Genomic DNA, 17,618 nt, shown 5'->3' with positions numbered 1-17,618 from the left:
TTATTTGATTTTATTTAACACTGAATATGTTTTCATAAAATATGTACATTACACTGTATATGATTACATCATAAACTATAAAGATGGCTTCTTATTTTTTTCTCTTCTATAAAAAGAAGTGATGCTTAGAACAACAATTAAATTGGTGTTTTATTTATAGTTATAACATTTTTAATTGAGCCTAACATAGTTATCTTGCTAGATTTTCAAAGTTCACACTCAAACAGTATTTAAACTGACAAATCCAACTTTACTTCTGATGCCAATTTTCATTTGTTATTGTTGTAACATGTTATTAGCAGTATGATAATGTACACCGCTACAATTTATTTTAAAAATGACATACTCTGGCCCAGATGACTGCTAATATGAAACATTTTAAATGAATTTAACTTAAAAATAAAATTCAGCAAGACGATAACTCATTTTCAATTGAAGAATATAAAAGTCGTCTACCCTAACTTTTTAAAAATGTACAAATAAAAATTTAAAACTAGTCTTAAATAAAATGCTTTGATCAGTTATTTTTCCTTTAAAAACCATTATACTTTCTCACTTTAACACTTTTACTACTACTACTATTACTCAAAGTAAATCGGTATTGAATTTTTATTTTATTTTGCAGGTTGTGCATCCAATATATGTTACTCTTTTACGGTGGATTTATGATGGTGATCTTGAAAATGATCCTATGGGAGAAGTAAGTTTTCTTTTTGTGATTTGTTAATGTACTTGTATTGTGCTTCATCAGTTTGATTGAAAATGGCTTTTTATAGTTTTTGTATATTTAAAGACATTGATTTCCTTACACCTTTTTCAAGATGATATTTATCTTTTCTAATTTGTTTTTATCTTTTCTAATTTGTTTTTATCTTTTCTAATTTGTTTTTATCTTTTCTAATTTGTTTTTATTTTTCTAATTCAGAGATTAGTATACTTTGCTTGATACATTGTGTGCATTCTTTAATGTATTAAAATGTGTTGGACGATAAATACAAAATATAAGAACACACAATTATATGGATAAAAGAAGATGACAACAAAGATGATAGTGTGTTACCTGTAGTATATATTTCTTTTTATATTTAGTCACATTTGTCTTAATATTTAAAAAATATGATCTCTTCATCAGATGATGCCAGAATTTACTGGGTTATTTGTTCAAGTTAACCATGCATTGTAATAGCCTTCAATACAACACTATTTTCTAATTCTGTTTCCATCTTTTCTAATCCTGTTTCTGTCTTTTCCGTACCCCTTTCTCTCCAACGACATCCAGCAAGTGATGTCACCAGATTTGTCTGCTCTGGGTCTTGTTTGGTCGCTAGCTCTGGGCTATTACTTTGATGAAGGTCCTGGTCGAACAGATTGCTACTCTCCTCACGTTGCTTTTGATAGTGTACAATCCATTCTACCATGGTCTCTGAAGCCGACGTCACTGGAAAGTAGAGGTCATTTCAAGCCAAAAGAAGAAAAATATAACAAGTCGATAGTTGGGCTTGAAGGATAATTATTCACTGAAAGTTACAAAACTCTGATCTCATTCCAACCGAGTTTCTGACTCAAGCTGCAAATGCTTGGGGATTGACGGCTTGTATTAGTAAAGTTGGGGCAGTCAACCCTAAGTCTGGGGGCTTGTCTCTTCCCAGTGTGGATTCAGTGACTTGAAACTGAGTGAGACTTAAGTCAAAGGTTTTGTTTTTTTTCTCTAGTGTAGGTCCTCTGGTAGTCAGGCAGAGTGTGTTCTTGGGGCTATTTTTGCCTTTCATAATATTGAGGATCAGGTGGGCTTGACTCCGCCTCCCAATCCACAGAATTTTATTTCACAATTATTAGTAAACCAATCTCAAGCAGTTTTTTTTTTTAAATTTTCACTTTCTGAAAAAAAATTTCCTTTTCTTCTTCTTCAAATCTGTATCTCTGACTGCCACTCTCAACAGAAGGGCTCCATTGCCTTCACCCTCTATTAGGTCTCTACCTTTCACTATCACTTACGTAGAAAGGCCCCTTTTCCTCTTGAGTCACATTTGCATAATCAAGAGTTTTCTCAAATGCCATTTTGTATAAATAAAAAAATAAATCAATTTATTATCTTTTGGGATAACCAAATTTCCTTCTCTCTTAAGCCCAAACAACAATTAATGGCCACTTAAATTCGTATCCACTCTCTTGTATTTTTTATCCAAAGAAACTCATAACATCTGATCTGTGTGTGATCGTGTGACCACCATGCAAATTCAGCAACAACAAGGAATTCGGTTAACTGTTTCTTAACAAAGGTAGCATTGAGTGAAACTTGTTAAATTACCAAAAGGCGCCATTTCTGACATTTTTGGAGATATTTTTATAATCCAAGATGCAAACTTTTTCAGCTAGCATGTTTTTAATGGCTGCTGGGTGTCATCCCCAATTATCAGGGAAAAAAAGAGATTTCTTCTTTATCAATTCATCCTATCCACACTAATGCCTTTCTAACGAGCCTGCTCACATAGTTGCTTCCACTGCATGAGCTTTTTTTAGTAACAATGAAATAGCAATGTCCCTAAAATCACTTTGAGGAGTGTAACTATTCAGTAGATATATAACCTCTACAAACTAACCCTGTAACATTAACTAACCATGCAGGGTCGCAGAAATACCTGGATTAGGACCCAGGCGCGGAGCAAACCCTCTCAGGGCTGATGGACTCAGTAGATCTTCCCAGATCATCCGTGTAGGAGAAGGAAAACTAAACCTAAGGGGAAAGAGGCCTCTCCAGTCTTGGATGATAACCTTCCTAGAGCTGGTGACTCAAACAAATTACCGGTCTGCAAACCTAAACTGCTTAAGGAGTAGATAGGCTCTGTCTATCGCCCAGCTTCCATACTCCTTCTTTGTCTATTTAGTCAGGATCAGAGACGTTATCACAGAGTTTTGATGAAACACTCAGTGGGAGATCTTGTTTCTTGTCTAGGGCAATGAACGCCGTTTTCCCCACCCCAACAAATCCCACCCCTTAAAACTGGGCACTTGGGAGTTCTTGAGTACCACATACGCCTGTGCAATTAGATTGGGTTGACCTTCTTCTGATGGGTTGAAGGTACTGGCTGCTGTTTCCGGATGGTAGTACAGGAGCCCTAACACTTTTGTAGCGCTTATAACGGCTGCTCCATCAACAGTTGTATAATATCAGGATGTTTGTAGTGCCATTTTGCGCATGGAAAGGGACCCTGCACTCATCCTCGATGGGCTTTCCTGAGGTGACAGTCCTAGTTGAAGAAAGGTCAGCTGATGGTCTACTTGTGTTACATATCTGCTGCCCTGCATAACCTCTTGTTCAGCTCCTCCTTACCTAACTGAAACTCTTTAAAAACATGATGACAGTACAATCAAAAAATAAGCTCAAACCAGGCTTAGGGTCAAACAAATCCAACTTGCCTTCTCCCTTGAGGCTTGCATTCACGAACATCCGTGGGCTTAGAACTAATTTAGCTGATGTTGAAGCATTTCTCCTAACAAATACCCCGGATATCTTAGTACTAAGTGAGACTAACCTACACTCCTCCATCCCCTCTAACTACTTTAACATGCCTGGATATCTCCCACTCAGCCATAAGGACTAACAGACATATGCACGGACTTGGAGTCTACATTCGTAACACTCTCCCCTTGACTAGAGAAACAAACCTAGAATCGGACGATCAAGCCTTTATGTGCTTTAGACTAAACATGCAATATAATGTTAGCTACTTTTATTTTCTCTACCGCTCTCCCTCGACCCAGGACTGCACCATAATAAACAAAGTCTCTGACAGCATAGACACAGCACTCTCCCTCGACACTAGCACACAAGTACATGTATTTGGTTACTTTAATGTCCACCACAAAAACTGGCTTGGATTCTCTACTTACACAGATGCAGCGGGCAGCACAACACATAGCTTCTCTATATCTCACTCTCTATCACAAATGGTTACGTTTCCAACCCGTTTCCCTGACCAGCAAGAACAACACGCATCACTTCTAGATCTGTTTCTGACCACAGTTCCCGATGATTGTATAACAAATGCTGACAGCCCACTCAGGAACGCTGATCATGCAATGATAATGGTCGAAATCGCCCTAAACTCTAGACCCAAAACTGAAGCGCCAGTACTCAAAACAACGAGATATTATAAAAAGGCTGACTGGGAAGCCATAAGAGATCTTATCAGAGATGCCCCATGGCGAAATATTTTTTCTCTTCCTGCTGAACAGTGCGCAAATGAGACCACTGAATGGTTCAAAACGTCGATTGAAGCACATGTTCCCATGCGGAAATTTTAAAGCAAGCCCCACTCTCCTCAATGGGTTCTTCTACTTGCGCAACTGCCATTGCTCAAAGGCAGCATGCATACCGCAGATTTAACCGACATAAGTCCAGTTCAAACAAACAGAAGTATATAGAAGCTAGAAGTAACGTTAAGAAAGAAATAGCGACAGCTAAGAGAGAATTTACTGGAACAACTAAAAAACACATCGAAGCACAAAAATTAGGAACTCGAGACTTCTGGAAAATCAACAACAGTGTAGTAAATAATGGGCAATCAACAATTCCCCCACTAACCAACAATCATGAGGTTGTTTGCTCAGCAACCGAGAAGGCTAACATACTTGCCAGTCAAACTCCACACTGGACCCTTTCAACCATCCCCTACCTGACTTTCCTTTGTGGACAGATGCCACGCTAGATGATCTAAAAATCACCCCTGCTCAGGTGCATGCTATCATAAAAAACCTTGACACTTCAAAAGCATGTGGACCCGATCTCATCCCAGCTGTGCTATTAAAAAAGTGCTCAGCCGAAGTAGCTCCAGTTCTCTCCAAACTCTACAACAAATGCTTTAATGAATCATGCTTTCCGGGCTGTTGGAAAACTGCTTCTGTTGTACCAGTATTCAAGAATTCTGGCCAAAGAACTGACCCATCAAATTATCACCCCATTAGCCTCCTCCCACTTTTTGCCAAAATATTTGAGACCATAATTAACCATGCTCTAGCCCATCACCTTACAGATGCTAAACTTCTGACTGACATACAATATGGATTTAGACAAGCACATTCCACAGCAAACATTCTCACTGTAATCTCTGAATGTATATACCATTCACTGGACAAAGCGGTGGAGGGCAGAGCAGTAGCTCTAGATATATCTAACGCTTTTGGCAGGGTATGGCATGAGGGTCTCCTCAGGAAAATTAGATCATACGGTATCACTGGTAGAATACTTAACATAATTAAATCCTTCTTAGGTAAGAGAAAAAAATCCAGGTTGTCCTCGACGGTCATACATCTAAACAATATGATATAAATGCGGGAGTGCCTCAAGGGTCTATCCTTGGACCTCTATTGTTCCTAATATTCATAAATGACCTCCCGACAAAATTGCTTCTGAGATGGGTATATATGCTGATAACACCACACTCTATAAAAGGCACGACAGGAAAACAAATGAACACATATATAAAGAAATGGCAAAAACACTAGAGGATGACCTCCAATCTGTAGTGGAATGGGGACAAAAATGGATGGTCACATTCAATGCTGCCAAGACTAAACTGATTTCCTTCAATAATTACAAGAAACCTTCTCTGCCACCAATAGCAATGGCCAAAGACTCTTTATCTTTCAAACTGCTTGGCCTAACGTTCACAGGAAACATGAGTTGGAACAATTACATTGAAAGCATCGCCAGGGCCGCTGCGAAAAAGGTAGGCTCTCTCTACTGTGCTAGAAAACTACTAACACCCGAAAGTATCCTGTACCTCTATAAGGCCACCATTCGCCCATGTATGGAGTATTGCTGTCATATTTGGGCTGGTGCATCTGCTACTAGTCTCTCGCTCTTAGACAAGGTTCAAAAGAGAGTCGTCAATCTGATAGGCCCTGAACTGGCATCTAAGCTTCAGCCTCTGTCCCATTGACGAAATGTTGCATCCCTCTGCTTGTTCTACAAGTATTTTATTGGTGAATGCTCTGGCGAACTACAGACACTTGTGCCCCCACGACATAAACACCCTTGACAAACCCGACAGGCAGATAAATCCTACCCCCACACAGTAGAGATCCCTAGATGTAAAAGATTTCTACTCCAGTAGTTTCTTTTTCAGAACCGCTAGACTCTGGAATTCCATTCCAGGTCCCTGCTTCCCCAACTGTACTGACATGCAGAAGTTCAAGTGTTGGGTGAAAATGTAAAAAAAAAAAAAAAAAAAATCCGCAATCGTGTGTGTATTAAATCAATACCATAACAACCTTTCTTAACAATGCTCTTTTTTTTCACCACCACCACCACCACCACCACCACCATCATCATCATCATCATCATCACCATCACCATCATCACCACCATCACCATCGTCATCATCATCATCATTACTGTTACATCCAACGACACTGTCACATTCTTATTCTGTTTCCGTCTTTTCTTATTCTGTTTCTGATTTCTAATTCTTCCATCCAGCATGCTTTGAATAGATCTGTTACATCCACCATTTGATATATATTATAGAAAGTGTCACACACAGTAGACCTCTTCAAGTAAGACATTGATACTTAACACAGTTGAATAAAAATATATATATATTGATTTGCAAATTGTCACTTGTTTCGTCCTTCTTCCTCAACACCAACTACATTCATTCCTCACATTGTGATAGCCTTCTAAATCTCTTCTACATATCTATCTCACACAATGCTTCAAGCAAACTACATCTCATTTTTCTAATTCTGTTTCTGTCTTTTCAGTTTTTTGTTGCTTGTGATCCTAAAGCTGATGTTGACTTATGGCGGAGTAAATACATGCTACGTACTGCTATGATTCCTTCTTTCATTAGTACAGAACAGGCTGAAAAGGTATATTACTACTTATTCGTTAGTAATTTACTGATCTGAACCATGTAAAAATAAATCTTATAACTTATTCTAAAAGTTAAAATATTTTAGAAAAATAATTCATACATGAATTCATTATGAATATTTTACTTTGTAATTCTTTTTTGTCTGTGCTGTAGCCTAGTTTTCTGTCAAAGCTTGATTACATTTATTTTAATTTTCTATAGGAATATATTTGCACATTGAAAGTAGTTGGAATGAGATCACATGTTGGAGACATGCCTGTTCATGTCAGCGATGTTAATGTTACAATTTGACAATTAGATTTCTTTCCATCTTTTGAATCTGGCTGAGCCTGTTTTCTGCATTCATGGTCATATGACTTCATGCAAAATTATATGAAGAACAGTGCACTGATTTGGAGAAAATCATAAAACTGACACAATAAACAACAGGTTTTTGGGGGCTTTTTTTTCAGATTAACATCACAGATTAATGTTTATTGTCTTGGATGTTTTCCCTCAACAATAAAGCCAACAGAGTATAGACCATTGTTAAGATGACTTTCCTTTGTTGATTGTTCAGGTATGGTTTTGGTCCTGAGTAGTTCCAGGCTTTGCCCAGGTATTTTTGCAGGCTAGAATGGTCTTTCTCTAGGATGCTGGCTCTTCAAATTTACTTTCCGACCCTTGTGTCACATCGTGAGTAAGAGATAAATATCATCCCACAGAAATAAGGATCACAATACTCTCAATGAGAGATGACTTAACTGAACCTTTCTAAATAGTGACATTTCTAACTATTGTGTCAGGGAAGGTTTTTGTCCATATATCAAAAACAAAATCTATTAGCCAATATATTTATTTGTTTGGGAACAAGCTGGATCAGATTAAGCAGAGCAATAGTGTTAAATATTAAAATCATTTTACAGTACTGCTGTTCTTAAAAGATGGAATTAGATGAATTCAGAAATAATGGTTAAAAAAAAATAATTTGCGGGGAAACTCTCGGATAAAATATTAACAGAATTTCATCTGTAAATTGCTATTCTATTTATAGTGTAAATTTGTGTGCAGTGTTTGATGCTTGTGTGTTAGAATTGGATATCAAAAGAATATATTTGAAATAAAAGCACTGTCACGTAATTACATGTCATGTTGAAATGTGTAAATAAAATTTAAAAAATTATAAAAGATGAGTAGATCTATTTTTTACCAAAAAAAAAACATTATTGTATATTCTGTCATTTTCTAATGTAAAATAACGAAAGTTAATTGAAAACAAAGGGAGACAAGTCAGTTTGTCTTACAAAAATGTCTGCAAAAAGAAACTGATATAAAACTATGTAATTGAATAAATTTTATTTTTTCTTGTAATTATTTTTCTACTGTTTTTTTTTTTTGTAATTTTGAGAATTTGTTTTTAATTTCGACATGACACGTAATTACATAATAGTGCTTTTATTTAAAATGCATTATTTTTAATATTTACTGATAATACACAAGAATCCCAATGTTTTTTTAAGAGTTGAATTGAAAAGATAGTTGAAAAGGAAGATTTACAAACAAGCAAATATATTTTCTGATACCATCTGAAATAATAATTTTTTTTCTTTCAATTTATATATAATTCTTTTTGTGAGCCTTCTTCTCCTTCGATAACCTCCTCCAATGAATGTGCCATTACAGATGTTCAAAGTCTTTGATAAATTCATTTCTAAAAATATGTAAAGAAAAATATAGATTTTAAAAATTTTATTTCTAATATATTAAATTCTGAATATATATATATATATATATATATATATATATATATATATATATATATATATAAATAAAATCTTTTTCATTGTCATTTAATTTCTCCAGATTCTGAATGCTGGAAAGTCTATCAAATTCCTTCATCATGTCTGTCATGATCGAAGACCAACAAAAGGTCTTCAAGCTGTGCAAGAAATTGATATCAAACAAGGTGAGATCAGCTATTATTTTTTTTTCAAAACTAAATTGATTGAAAAAAGAGCTTTAAATGAGTATCTTCAAATTTAATGTAAATAAACACTTGTCATAAACCTTCCGCATAAGTCACCAAATTTTATTCATTTCATTCATTATTTCCAATCCTCTCATAGTATTAATCACAATTCAACTGATAGGTCGACTGAACTTCAATCTATGGTCGCCCCCCCCCCTTGCAAAACATTTACGACAAACACTCATCTACTTCAACCATTATCAAAAATTTCCCCCATTCTTAATCTGTGCCTAAAACTAAATCCCACCTGTGGAACTCTATTCCACTGGTCTGCTTCCCAGCTGACTATAACATAATCATTTTCAAGTCCAATATAAACAAATTCTTGTTGAACCTGCCTATTAAATAATCAAATTCTACCCAATTCCCACCATTACTCATCATTAGTGTCGTCTTACAAACCTCCTGACACTCATTACTCTTTATTCTTGAGTGGCCTTTGGTCCTTGATAAGAGATGACTTCCTTGTTAAAAAAATTATCTTTCTCATTGAACGTTATCCACCAGTGTTTTTTTAATCTTTATAAGTGGTGACTCATTAATAAATAAAAAAAATGTTTTTATTGTTTTCTTTCCATTTTTTTTTTATACATCTTTTTCTCAGCTGAATCCATGTTTACCCAGAACACCAACTCAACTTTTCAACAGATGATCGATAAAGTGTATATTGAAACGAGTTTAAGATTGCTTGATTGTATGCATACCAAATACAAATTCATGGACCATTTAAAGGTATATGAACATTTTTTTAAGCATATATTTTAGGCATATTTTCTTCAGGCATATTTTAGTAAATATTATAGACAATTTGGTTTTTGTCCAGAATTCCTCCTATATTAAAAAACAAACCTACAGAAAAATCTGTATGGTGTTTGTGGCATGATGGAAAGAAAAAATTGTACACCAAAAATCATGTAAATTGATCAAGTAGTTTTATTTTTATGGAGAAATGGGAGTTTTTCTGGTGCCCCTCTCCTCCTTACTCCCCGTGTTGGCTTTGTTAAAATCTTTATTTGGAGTTATCCCCCTTGTTGATTCAGATTGTTTTTAAGATGGTGCCACAAAATCATCGCTTAAAATTTGATTTTCTTATTTAAAAATAAAACTACTTGATCAGTTCACACGATTTTTGGTTTACGTTATTATTTTTCTGTCATGGGGATATTCAGATACAGATTTTTATTTTGGTTCCCCGATTTATCAGAGAGGGACTTATGTTTTCAGTGGCTTCCGTCGTGCGTTCATTATTCCAGACGATTGCCAGATAACCGTCCATTACTTTTTCCGGAAATTTTGCCACAAATTGTATTTCATTAAATAGATGTGCACAGTAAAAAAATATTTAAAAAATAATTCCTGTTGTGCCCCCAGGGGCTCAAAAGAGGTAAAAAATTCCTCAAAATAGCCCAAATAACACATTTTGCCTGATAACTTTTGATCCATCCATTAGATTTTTTTTAAACTTGACCAAAATGTGGAATATGGGTGACTCTGACAAAATTTTGGCCCACGTTCCCGGGGACTTTCAATGCTAAAAACACCCTTTTTTTTTTTTTTTTTTTTTTTTTTTTTGTGGCTCATTTTTTATATTTCTCAAAAAAAAAAAACTTGATATGTCTGCCTATATAGCGGTTATTCATGATGATCAACTCAAATATACGTGTTATGGCCTGAAACTGCACCATTATCCATTTACACTGGGATTCGGCATCCCCAGGAGCTCAAAATGGTAAAAAATTACACTTTTTGCCCCATAGCGTTTGATTCATCCATTAGATTTTCCTGAAACTTGGCCAAAATGTGGAGGCTATTGTTCTTAATATAAATTCAATATGGGTGACCCTAGCAAAATTCTGGTTCGCATCCCCTGGGACTTTTAGGACAAAAAAAAAACATGCTTTTTTAGAGCTCTTTTTTCATATTACTCAAGAACTTGATATGTATATCTATATAGTAGTTTTCCATGGTGCTGAATTCAAATATACATGTTTTAAGGTGTGAAACTGCATCGTTTGTCCGTTTTAACTGAGATTTGGTGTTCCCAGGAGCTTAAAAGGGGTCACAAATGCCCCAAAATTGCAAAAAAAAAAAAAAATGACACTTTTTACCCCATAACTTTTGCTTCATCCATTAGATTTTTCTGAAACTTGGTGAAAATGTGAAGGCAACATTGGCCCTTCACACTTCTCACATTCATAATTTTTTTACTATTTTTTGTGGTGTCATCTCACATGTAGCACAAGAGGCGGACCACGTACACATGGCTTGTTATATTTGTTTTTTCATGGAGACGGGGGAGATTCTGGACAAGCACCAATAAAAAGTTCAGTGCAACTTTATTATAGTATGTCGGTCGACCCAATCGTATATTCAAAGTCATTTCAAGGAAAAACATTATTACGTACTTAAGTGTCATGTGAAAATTAGTATAAATTCCAAATATTATGAAAAATGGTCTAGTAGAAGATGTGCTAGAGCTGATTTTTGGAAAAAAGCGTGCAGTAGATCGAGAAAAAGCAAGATGACCGACCTGAAAGATAGGGTCATTAGATTCTGTGCAAAGCAACTTGTAAGATGGAATGCAGTTATTTCTCCCCGATTTGGATCTTCTAAAGGGTTAACTTACAATGAAAAATCGCAACTTCAAAAAATTTTGTTTTTACTTATAGTTATTTTCAACTGGACCATTTTTTTTTTATTTTGGAAAATTTTACTAATTTCGGCATGACTCGTAAGTACGTAATAATATTTTTCTCTGAAATGCATTCTGTCAAAGACTTACTTTGACTCCCTATAGTAAAGTTGCACCAAAAGTTCAATTCGAAATTCTATATAGATTTTCATGTTTTGAAAAGATGCATCAAAAGATGATTGGAAGTTACATTGTCTGAAATGTAAAAATAACAAACAATATTAGAATAGAAGTCCAAATAATCCAAACAATATACATTATCAATCTTCATGTAAAAAATTTGCAAACAAAAATAACTCAGATGTTAATAGTTATTAATATATTTCATATCTGATTTTTGTAGATGAATCTTTTCTTCAAAAAGAGAATTGCAAATTGTGATCAGTTTTCTTTTTCATTTATTTTTGTATTTGTTGATGGATGCATCATTTGAAATCCACTTAAACTTTTAATGGAGGCATGAGTATATAAGTGTTGGCTGAATGGATTAGTTTTACAATGGCATCATAAGTGTGGAACTTTAACACTAATTTTATTTTTTTTAATTTAAAACAGGCTCTTCGTCGATATCTTCTTTTCGGTCAAGGAGATTTCATCACGCATTTAATGACTTTGCTTCAGTAAGTATTAATGATTTAAAAAAATCTTTTTCTAGTTTCATTGTATTGTTTCCAATTGTTTGATTATTGATTTTGGAGGTTGTAAAGTGGTTGACTATAGTCAGGAGCACATAGAAGGCTTCCTTTTCATTGGCTACTACACAGAGATATAGGGGAGGAAACCACTCCTTTCTTTGGATTGCTTGATTTACTCTTGTAATGCTAAGTGTTTTTTTAGCAAGGAGATATCAATTATTTTAGTTTTTGATATAACTTCTACTGAGAATTGAACCCTAGTCTCCTGGTTTAACGATTATAACAAATGTTTTGCTTAGCTGTATGAAAATATAAGGTTTGAAAAGTGGCCTTGTTATAATATTTTATTAATTCATGGTTTTAATTTTGTCATTAACAGCAAAGAATTAGCCAAACCTGCAAATACTTTGTACCCTCATAATCTCACTGGAATTCTGGAAGCTGCAATACGAGCTACAAATGCTCAGTTTGATGACAGTGATATCTTAGATCGATTGGATGTTAAAATGATGAAGGTAAATATTTTTTAATGCATTTTTAAAAACAATATTTGATATTTCTTGGATATCTGTGTGTTACGAATGCCCCTCCGTGAGGCATGACGAAGGAGTATTATGTAACAAAAGGAAATAAATTTGTTTTGGTCCTCAGATTCGAATGCATGCGGTATATCGAACAAGAGGGGAAGGGAATACCTTTCTTAGACCAGTGGAATAAAATAAAATAGGCACAAAACAGAGGCAATGCTTAAATTTTAAATCAACTTTATTACAAAGAAAATAATAGGCTAAGGAAAGGGGAGTAAAAATTTAAATCAAACGACAAAAAAAAAACCCAAATCATGAAGAGAGTCTTATGCTGACGGAAAATACATTAATAAAAAAAACAATAAAAATGGCAAAATAAACGGATCGCCGATACATTGCACGAAGAGGTGTATAGAGAGAGGACTTACAGTTCATATTTTCTTTTTTTGTGAGGCTTCCTCAGCAATCTGTCATTTTAAGGTCTCTTTCTTTTTTTTTTCTTTATTTTGGGCGTTTGGTTCTGAGAACTCGTATGTTGATTTATAAAGTTCGTAAGTCATTCCTTTTTATTTCAGATTATTCTGTTCAAATTCTTAGTCCATTGTAAATCAGTTTCCTGTTTAGTTTTAGATCGATGAGTGTCTGTACTCGCCTATTATCAACGATAACCCGACGCAGGGTTTCATTGTCTGTTTGCCATGACGGTTTTTCAGAAGTGTGTACTATAAAAAAAATGTTCTTTGTTTTTCTTCTTCCTCCTTTCTCTCTCTTCTCCGTTTCCATCCATATTTCACTTGTCTTTTCTTTCCCCTTCTTTGTTCACTTTTTGGCACTAAGAAACCCGAAACCTGTCAACTAGCTCTCATACTGAAGGGGTGGGACATGTTAATATCCGTTGAACGTTTCATTCAACTCTTTCCTCCTCTCTTTTTTCCTACACCCTCTCTTTCTCTCCTTTTGCTTCGGCTACACTTTAAACAACAACAAAAAAAAAGGCTAGATGTATTCTTCGTCTGCCAAATAAGTTAAATTCAAAACCTTCTCTTTAAACCACATAATCTATTTTTAGGATTATGTAACAGTTGCCACTCTTTTTATTTTTTTAAGCAATTCAAAATTTCATAACTTCCAAATTTTTATGGCAACTATTTTGATTGGAATACTATCTTTACATCAAGTGAAACGGAAGGATCTGCACTACACCTCTGAATTATAAGTGAGGCTAGATTTATTGTTTCTACTCAAATCTCAGCATTCTGGACCACCAACCTGGACTTGGGGTTTGTGTTGGTGTTTTAATGAAATAATATTTTAACAGATGTAGTTTTGTAAAAGAAAATGGTAAAATGAAGAAAAAATTTGAAAAATTGATTTTAAATCTCAATTAAAAATACAAACTACTTATTTGTTTTTACTTAAACTTGTAATAATAATTGTTAACACAAAAATCCCAATATAACATATTCATATTCGTATGATACTATTGGCGTTCTGCTCATCCCCCCCCCCAAAAAAAAAGGTAGAAAAAAAAAAGATATAACAAAAAAAAAAAGGAAAGAAGTTTATCAGCAGAAGTGAGGTTAGTAGGAAGACAATAGAGAGGAAGTTGTTCACCAAGGTACACAAAAGAAAACTGAAATAGGATTGCTAATCAAGGTGTGGCAGTGATGGGAATAAAGGATCAGAAAATAGAGGTCAGTATATTTAAGTTTAGTTTATCGACAGTTTTAGGAGTGGCAGTGAGTTTAGGGACAGTTTATGGGCAGTCTTGCTTTTGTATAGTTGAGTTTTCTAGTTTGAAACAGTTGGGGCTTGGAAGTTCCTTGAAAGAGATCAGAGAGATTGGAAGTTGAAACCATGTGAGAGTAGATCAGGCTGAAAATAAAATTTGCTGGGAACCAATGTGACCAGACAGCTAACGATGGATAACATGTGGAATTCCCTTTTCTATGCTACGTAACTGTGTCACATGCAAACAAATACACAGAACTTAACTGATTTACATCAAGTACTAATGTTTTTTTTTTTATTGTAACACAATGACAAAGGTGATTATCGCATCACGTTTGTGAAAAAAATGAAAAAAGAAATAGCAGATAACTCACAAGTAACAAAAAGTTTATTTGAATGATGTAAGATATACAGTCCCAAACAATTGTGGTGCCCCCCCCTCACACACACACACACACACACTGGGTAACATTCATAAATGATGGCAACAATTTTCATTTAAAATACAAGATGATCCCCTCAAATATACCACCTTTGAAATCGTTAATAAAATTCACAATCCTTACTGCAATGTAACCATATTTGGATTCAATAAACTTTCTGACTTGTTTACCAAGCTTCAATCAAGAATGTCCAGTAGTCTTTGTTTTATTAACATTTAATGATATGCAAGGACACTTTGATGATTGTCTCATCAGTAGGAAATGTTATCTGAATAGGCTCCGCACTCACCAAATATTAATCCTTCCCTGGATTTTTATCTGTAGGATTATTTCAAAGATAATCTCTATCAAAACAATTCTGAAACTATTCTTGGACTGAAGGGAACCATCAGAGCAATGTGAAGAAACGAGTGTGTTAAAATTATTAATAATTCTGCATATTTAATTCAAATGTGTTTAGCATTGAATGATGATAAAACTAAGACTATTGGATATTAATGACTGCAGAAAGGATTGTGAATTTTTGTTGATGATTTCGTGGGTGGCCTTTTTTAAGGGGGTCAACATTTATTCATTAGTTTTTACTGCATATTTGCAATCTCTTGTAAATTAGGAAATAATGTTTGTTGCATAAAAGAGGTGTAAGACAATAGTAATTAATGAGAATGTGGAGAAAGTGTAATTGGATAATGAAAATTTTAAAGTTGGTCAATGGTGTTGTCACTACTTGAAGTGATAGCATTCGAGAAAAAGTTAGTGTGATTGCAAAAACTCCAGGTAGATGGAGTGAGTTTAGAGAACTTATGCTGTTACTAACGAATAATCTTTGTTTTATCACCATTCAGTGATATGCAAGGGCACTATGGTAATTACCTCCTTGGTAGGAGGTGTGATCCTGAATGAGCTTTAAACTCACTGAACCATAACCTTATTCCCTAGATTTTTATCTGTAGGATTATCTCAAAGATAATGGTTATCAAGACAATCCCCATGCTATTCTTGGACTGAAGAAAACCATCAGAGAAATGTCAAGAGAGGAGTGTGCCAGAGTTATTAATAATTCTGCATATTTAATGCAAATGTGTTTAACATTGAATGACGATAAAACTAAGACTATTCGACATTCATGACTGCAGAAAGGATTGTGAAATTTTATTAATGATTTTATGGGTGGAATTTTTTAACTCCAACCCTCTCAGATTTTTATCTGTGGGGTTGTCTCAAAGATAATGTCTATCATATCAAAACAATTCCTAAACAATTCCATTACTGAAGACGGTCATCACAGTAAAAGTCAGGGCAATTCCAAAAGGAGTGAGTCAGAGTTATTAACAATCTGCCTCCTGCTCTTGCACATATTGTTAACACGTGCTTGCACCTGTTACACTCTTTCTCCTACCACACATATTTATATGCATAAATATTTTGTTTGCTGCTACTACTTCTATTTTAGTGTTTTCTTTTTCTTCTTTATTCAAGTAATTCTTTTGTCCTACTTTTTTCTTATATTTCTGCTACTACTACTATTATTACTCTTATTTTCCTATTCTAACAACTTCATTTGCCCTTCCTCTCATCTAAAACATTCAATATGCAAACAATCAAGCAAGATTATCAGTGTTTTAGTATAATATAAACAAATATAAGAATCGGTACTTGTTCAGAATTATCCTTGTATTAAAAAAATAAAAATAAAGAAAATTCTGTATAATGACAAAACAAAAATATCATATTCCAAAAATCACGTAAATTGATCAAGTAGTTTTATTTTTATAAAGAAAATCATTTTTAAGCAAGTTTGAATTTTTCTTGTGTCCCATCTCCCTCTCTGTTAAAACTTGCTTTCTAAAGTCTTGCATGTTTGAATTGTTTGGAATTATCTCTCTTGTTCTTTTCAGCCTGTTTTCAAAATGGCGTTACAAGACAGTCACACCTTGGTTAGCCATTTTTTTTCATTTTAAAATAAAACTACTTGATCTATTTATTTGATTTTTGGAATATGATATTTTCTTTCCATGATGGGTACATAGACCATGCATATATTCTTTGTTTTTAATATGGGGGAATTTTGAATGAGCATCTAAGTGTTACATGATAAGGGCTGTCCCCTGTTCATGTAAGTATAAAAATAGAGAGATTAGTTAAAATGGAAATAAGAGAAAGCAGAAATCGAACCCTGGACATAAGTTTTAAAGAACAATAGGTTTAAATGGAATGTCCAGTAAATTGTTAATTCGGATGAAATAAATAATAAATAAACTATTCAATTGTTAAAAGAATGTGGATAATAAAATATGGTTAAATAAATTAGATATGTAGGTTAAATTCCTTTGTGGAAACAACACAAGAAAAATAGGTTATTGGGAAATCAATGTCGAAAACGTGCAAAGTCGCGCATGTTGAGACACGTGAATTTTGCTCACGTGGCCGGGATGCATGGAGTTCTCAATATAGGAGGTGGGAGTTAGTTGGTCGTAGAGAGAGTCAGAGACAGTCAGAGAGACAGTCAGGGGAGACAGAGACAGGCGGACGTCTGAAGCGAGACGTCACTTCAGAAACTAAGATGTGAAACTTTGAGTTCTTAATGAGGAAATCCCGACCGGTCATATTAAATAAATCCATCATGTGTTTTGGATAAAGCTCATCTTTGTGTTTGTGATTTCTACAAAAAGGTAAATTGTATTGTTATTATATGTCTGTGTTA

General features: G+C 34.4%; 1 protein-coding gene across 1 annotated transcript in view; it reads left to right on the top strand.

Annotated features, from left to right (window-relative positions):
* LOC145296816 (gamma-tubulin complex component 3 homolog) overlaps positions 1-17,618 on the top strand; it is a 107,451-nt gene that overhangs the window by 65,584 nt on the left and 24,249 nt on the right. Inside the window, exons 14-19 of the mRNA XM_080142901.1 lie at positions 626-700; positions 6,766-6,873; positions 8,721-8,823; positions 9,491-9,618; positions 12,134-12,198; positions 12,593-12,728. Coding sequence (XP_079999027.1) covers positions 626-700; positions 6,766-6,873; positions 8,721-8,823; positions 9,491-9,618; positions 12,134-12,198; positions 12,593-12,728 — 615 coding nt within the window. The remainder of the gene's footprint in view (positions 1-625; positions 701-6,765; positions 6,874-8,720; positions 8,824-9,490; positions 9,619-12,133; positions 12,199-12,592; positions 12,729-17,618) is intronic.

Source organism: Euprymna scolopes, chromosome 17 (assembly GCF_053919585.1).
Source record: "Euprymna scolopes isolate OS-2025 chromosome 17, ASM5391958v1, whole genome shotgun sequence".
NCBI lineage: Eukaryota > Metazoa > Mollusca > Cephalopoda > Sepiida > Sepiolidae > Euprymna > Euprymna scolopes.
Note: the sequence above shows the minus strand (reverse complement) of the source record. Positions and strands in the feature narration are given on the sequence as shown.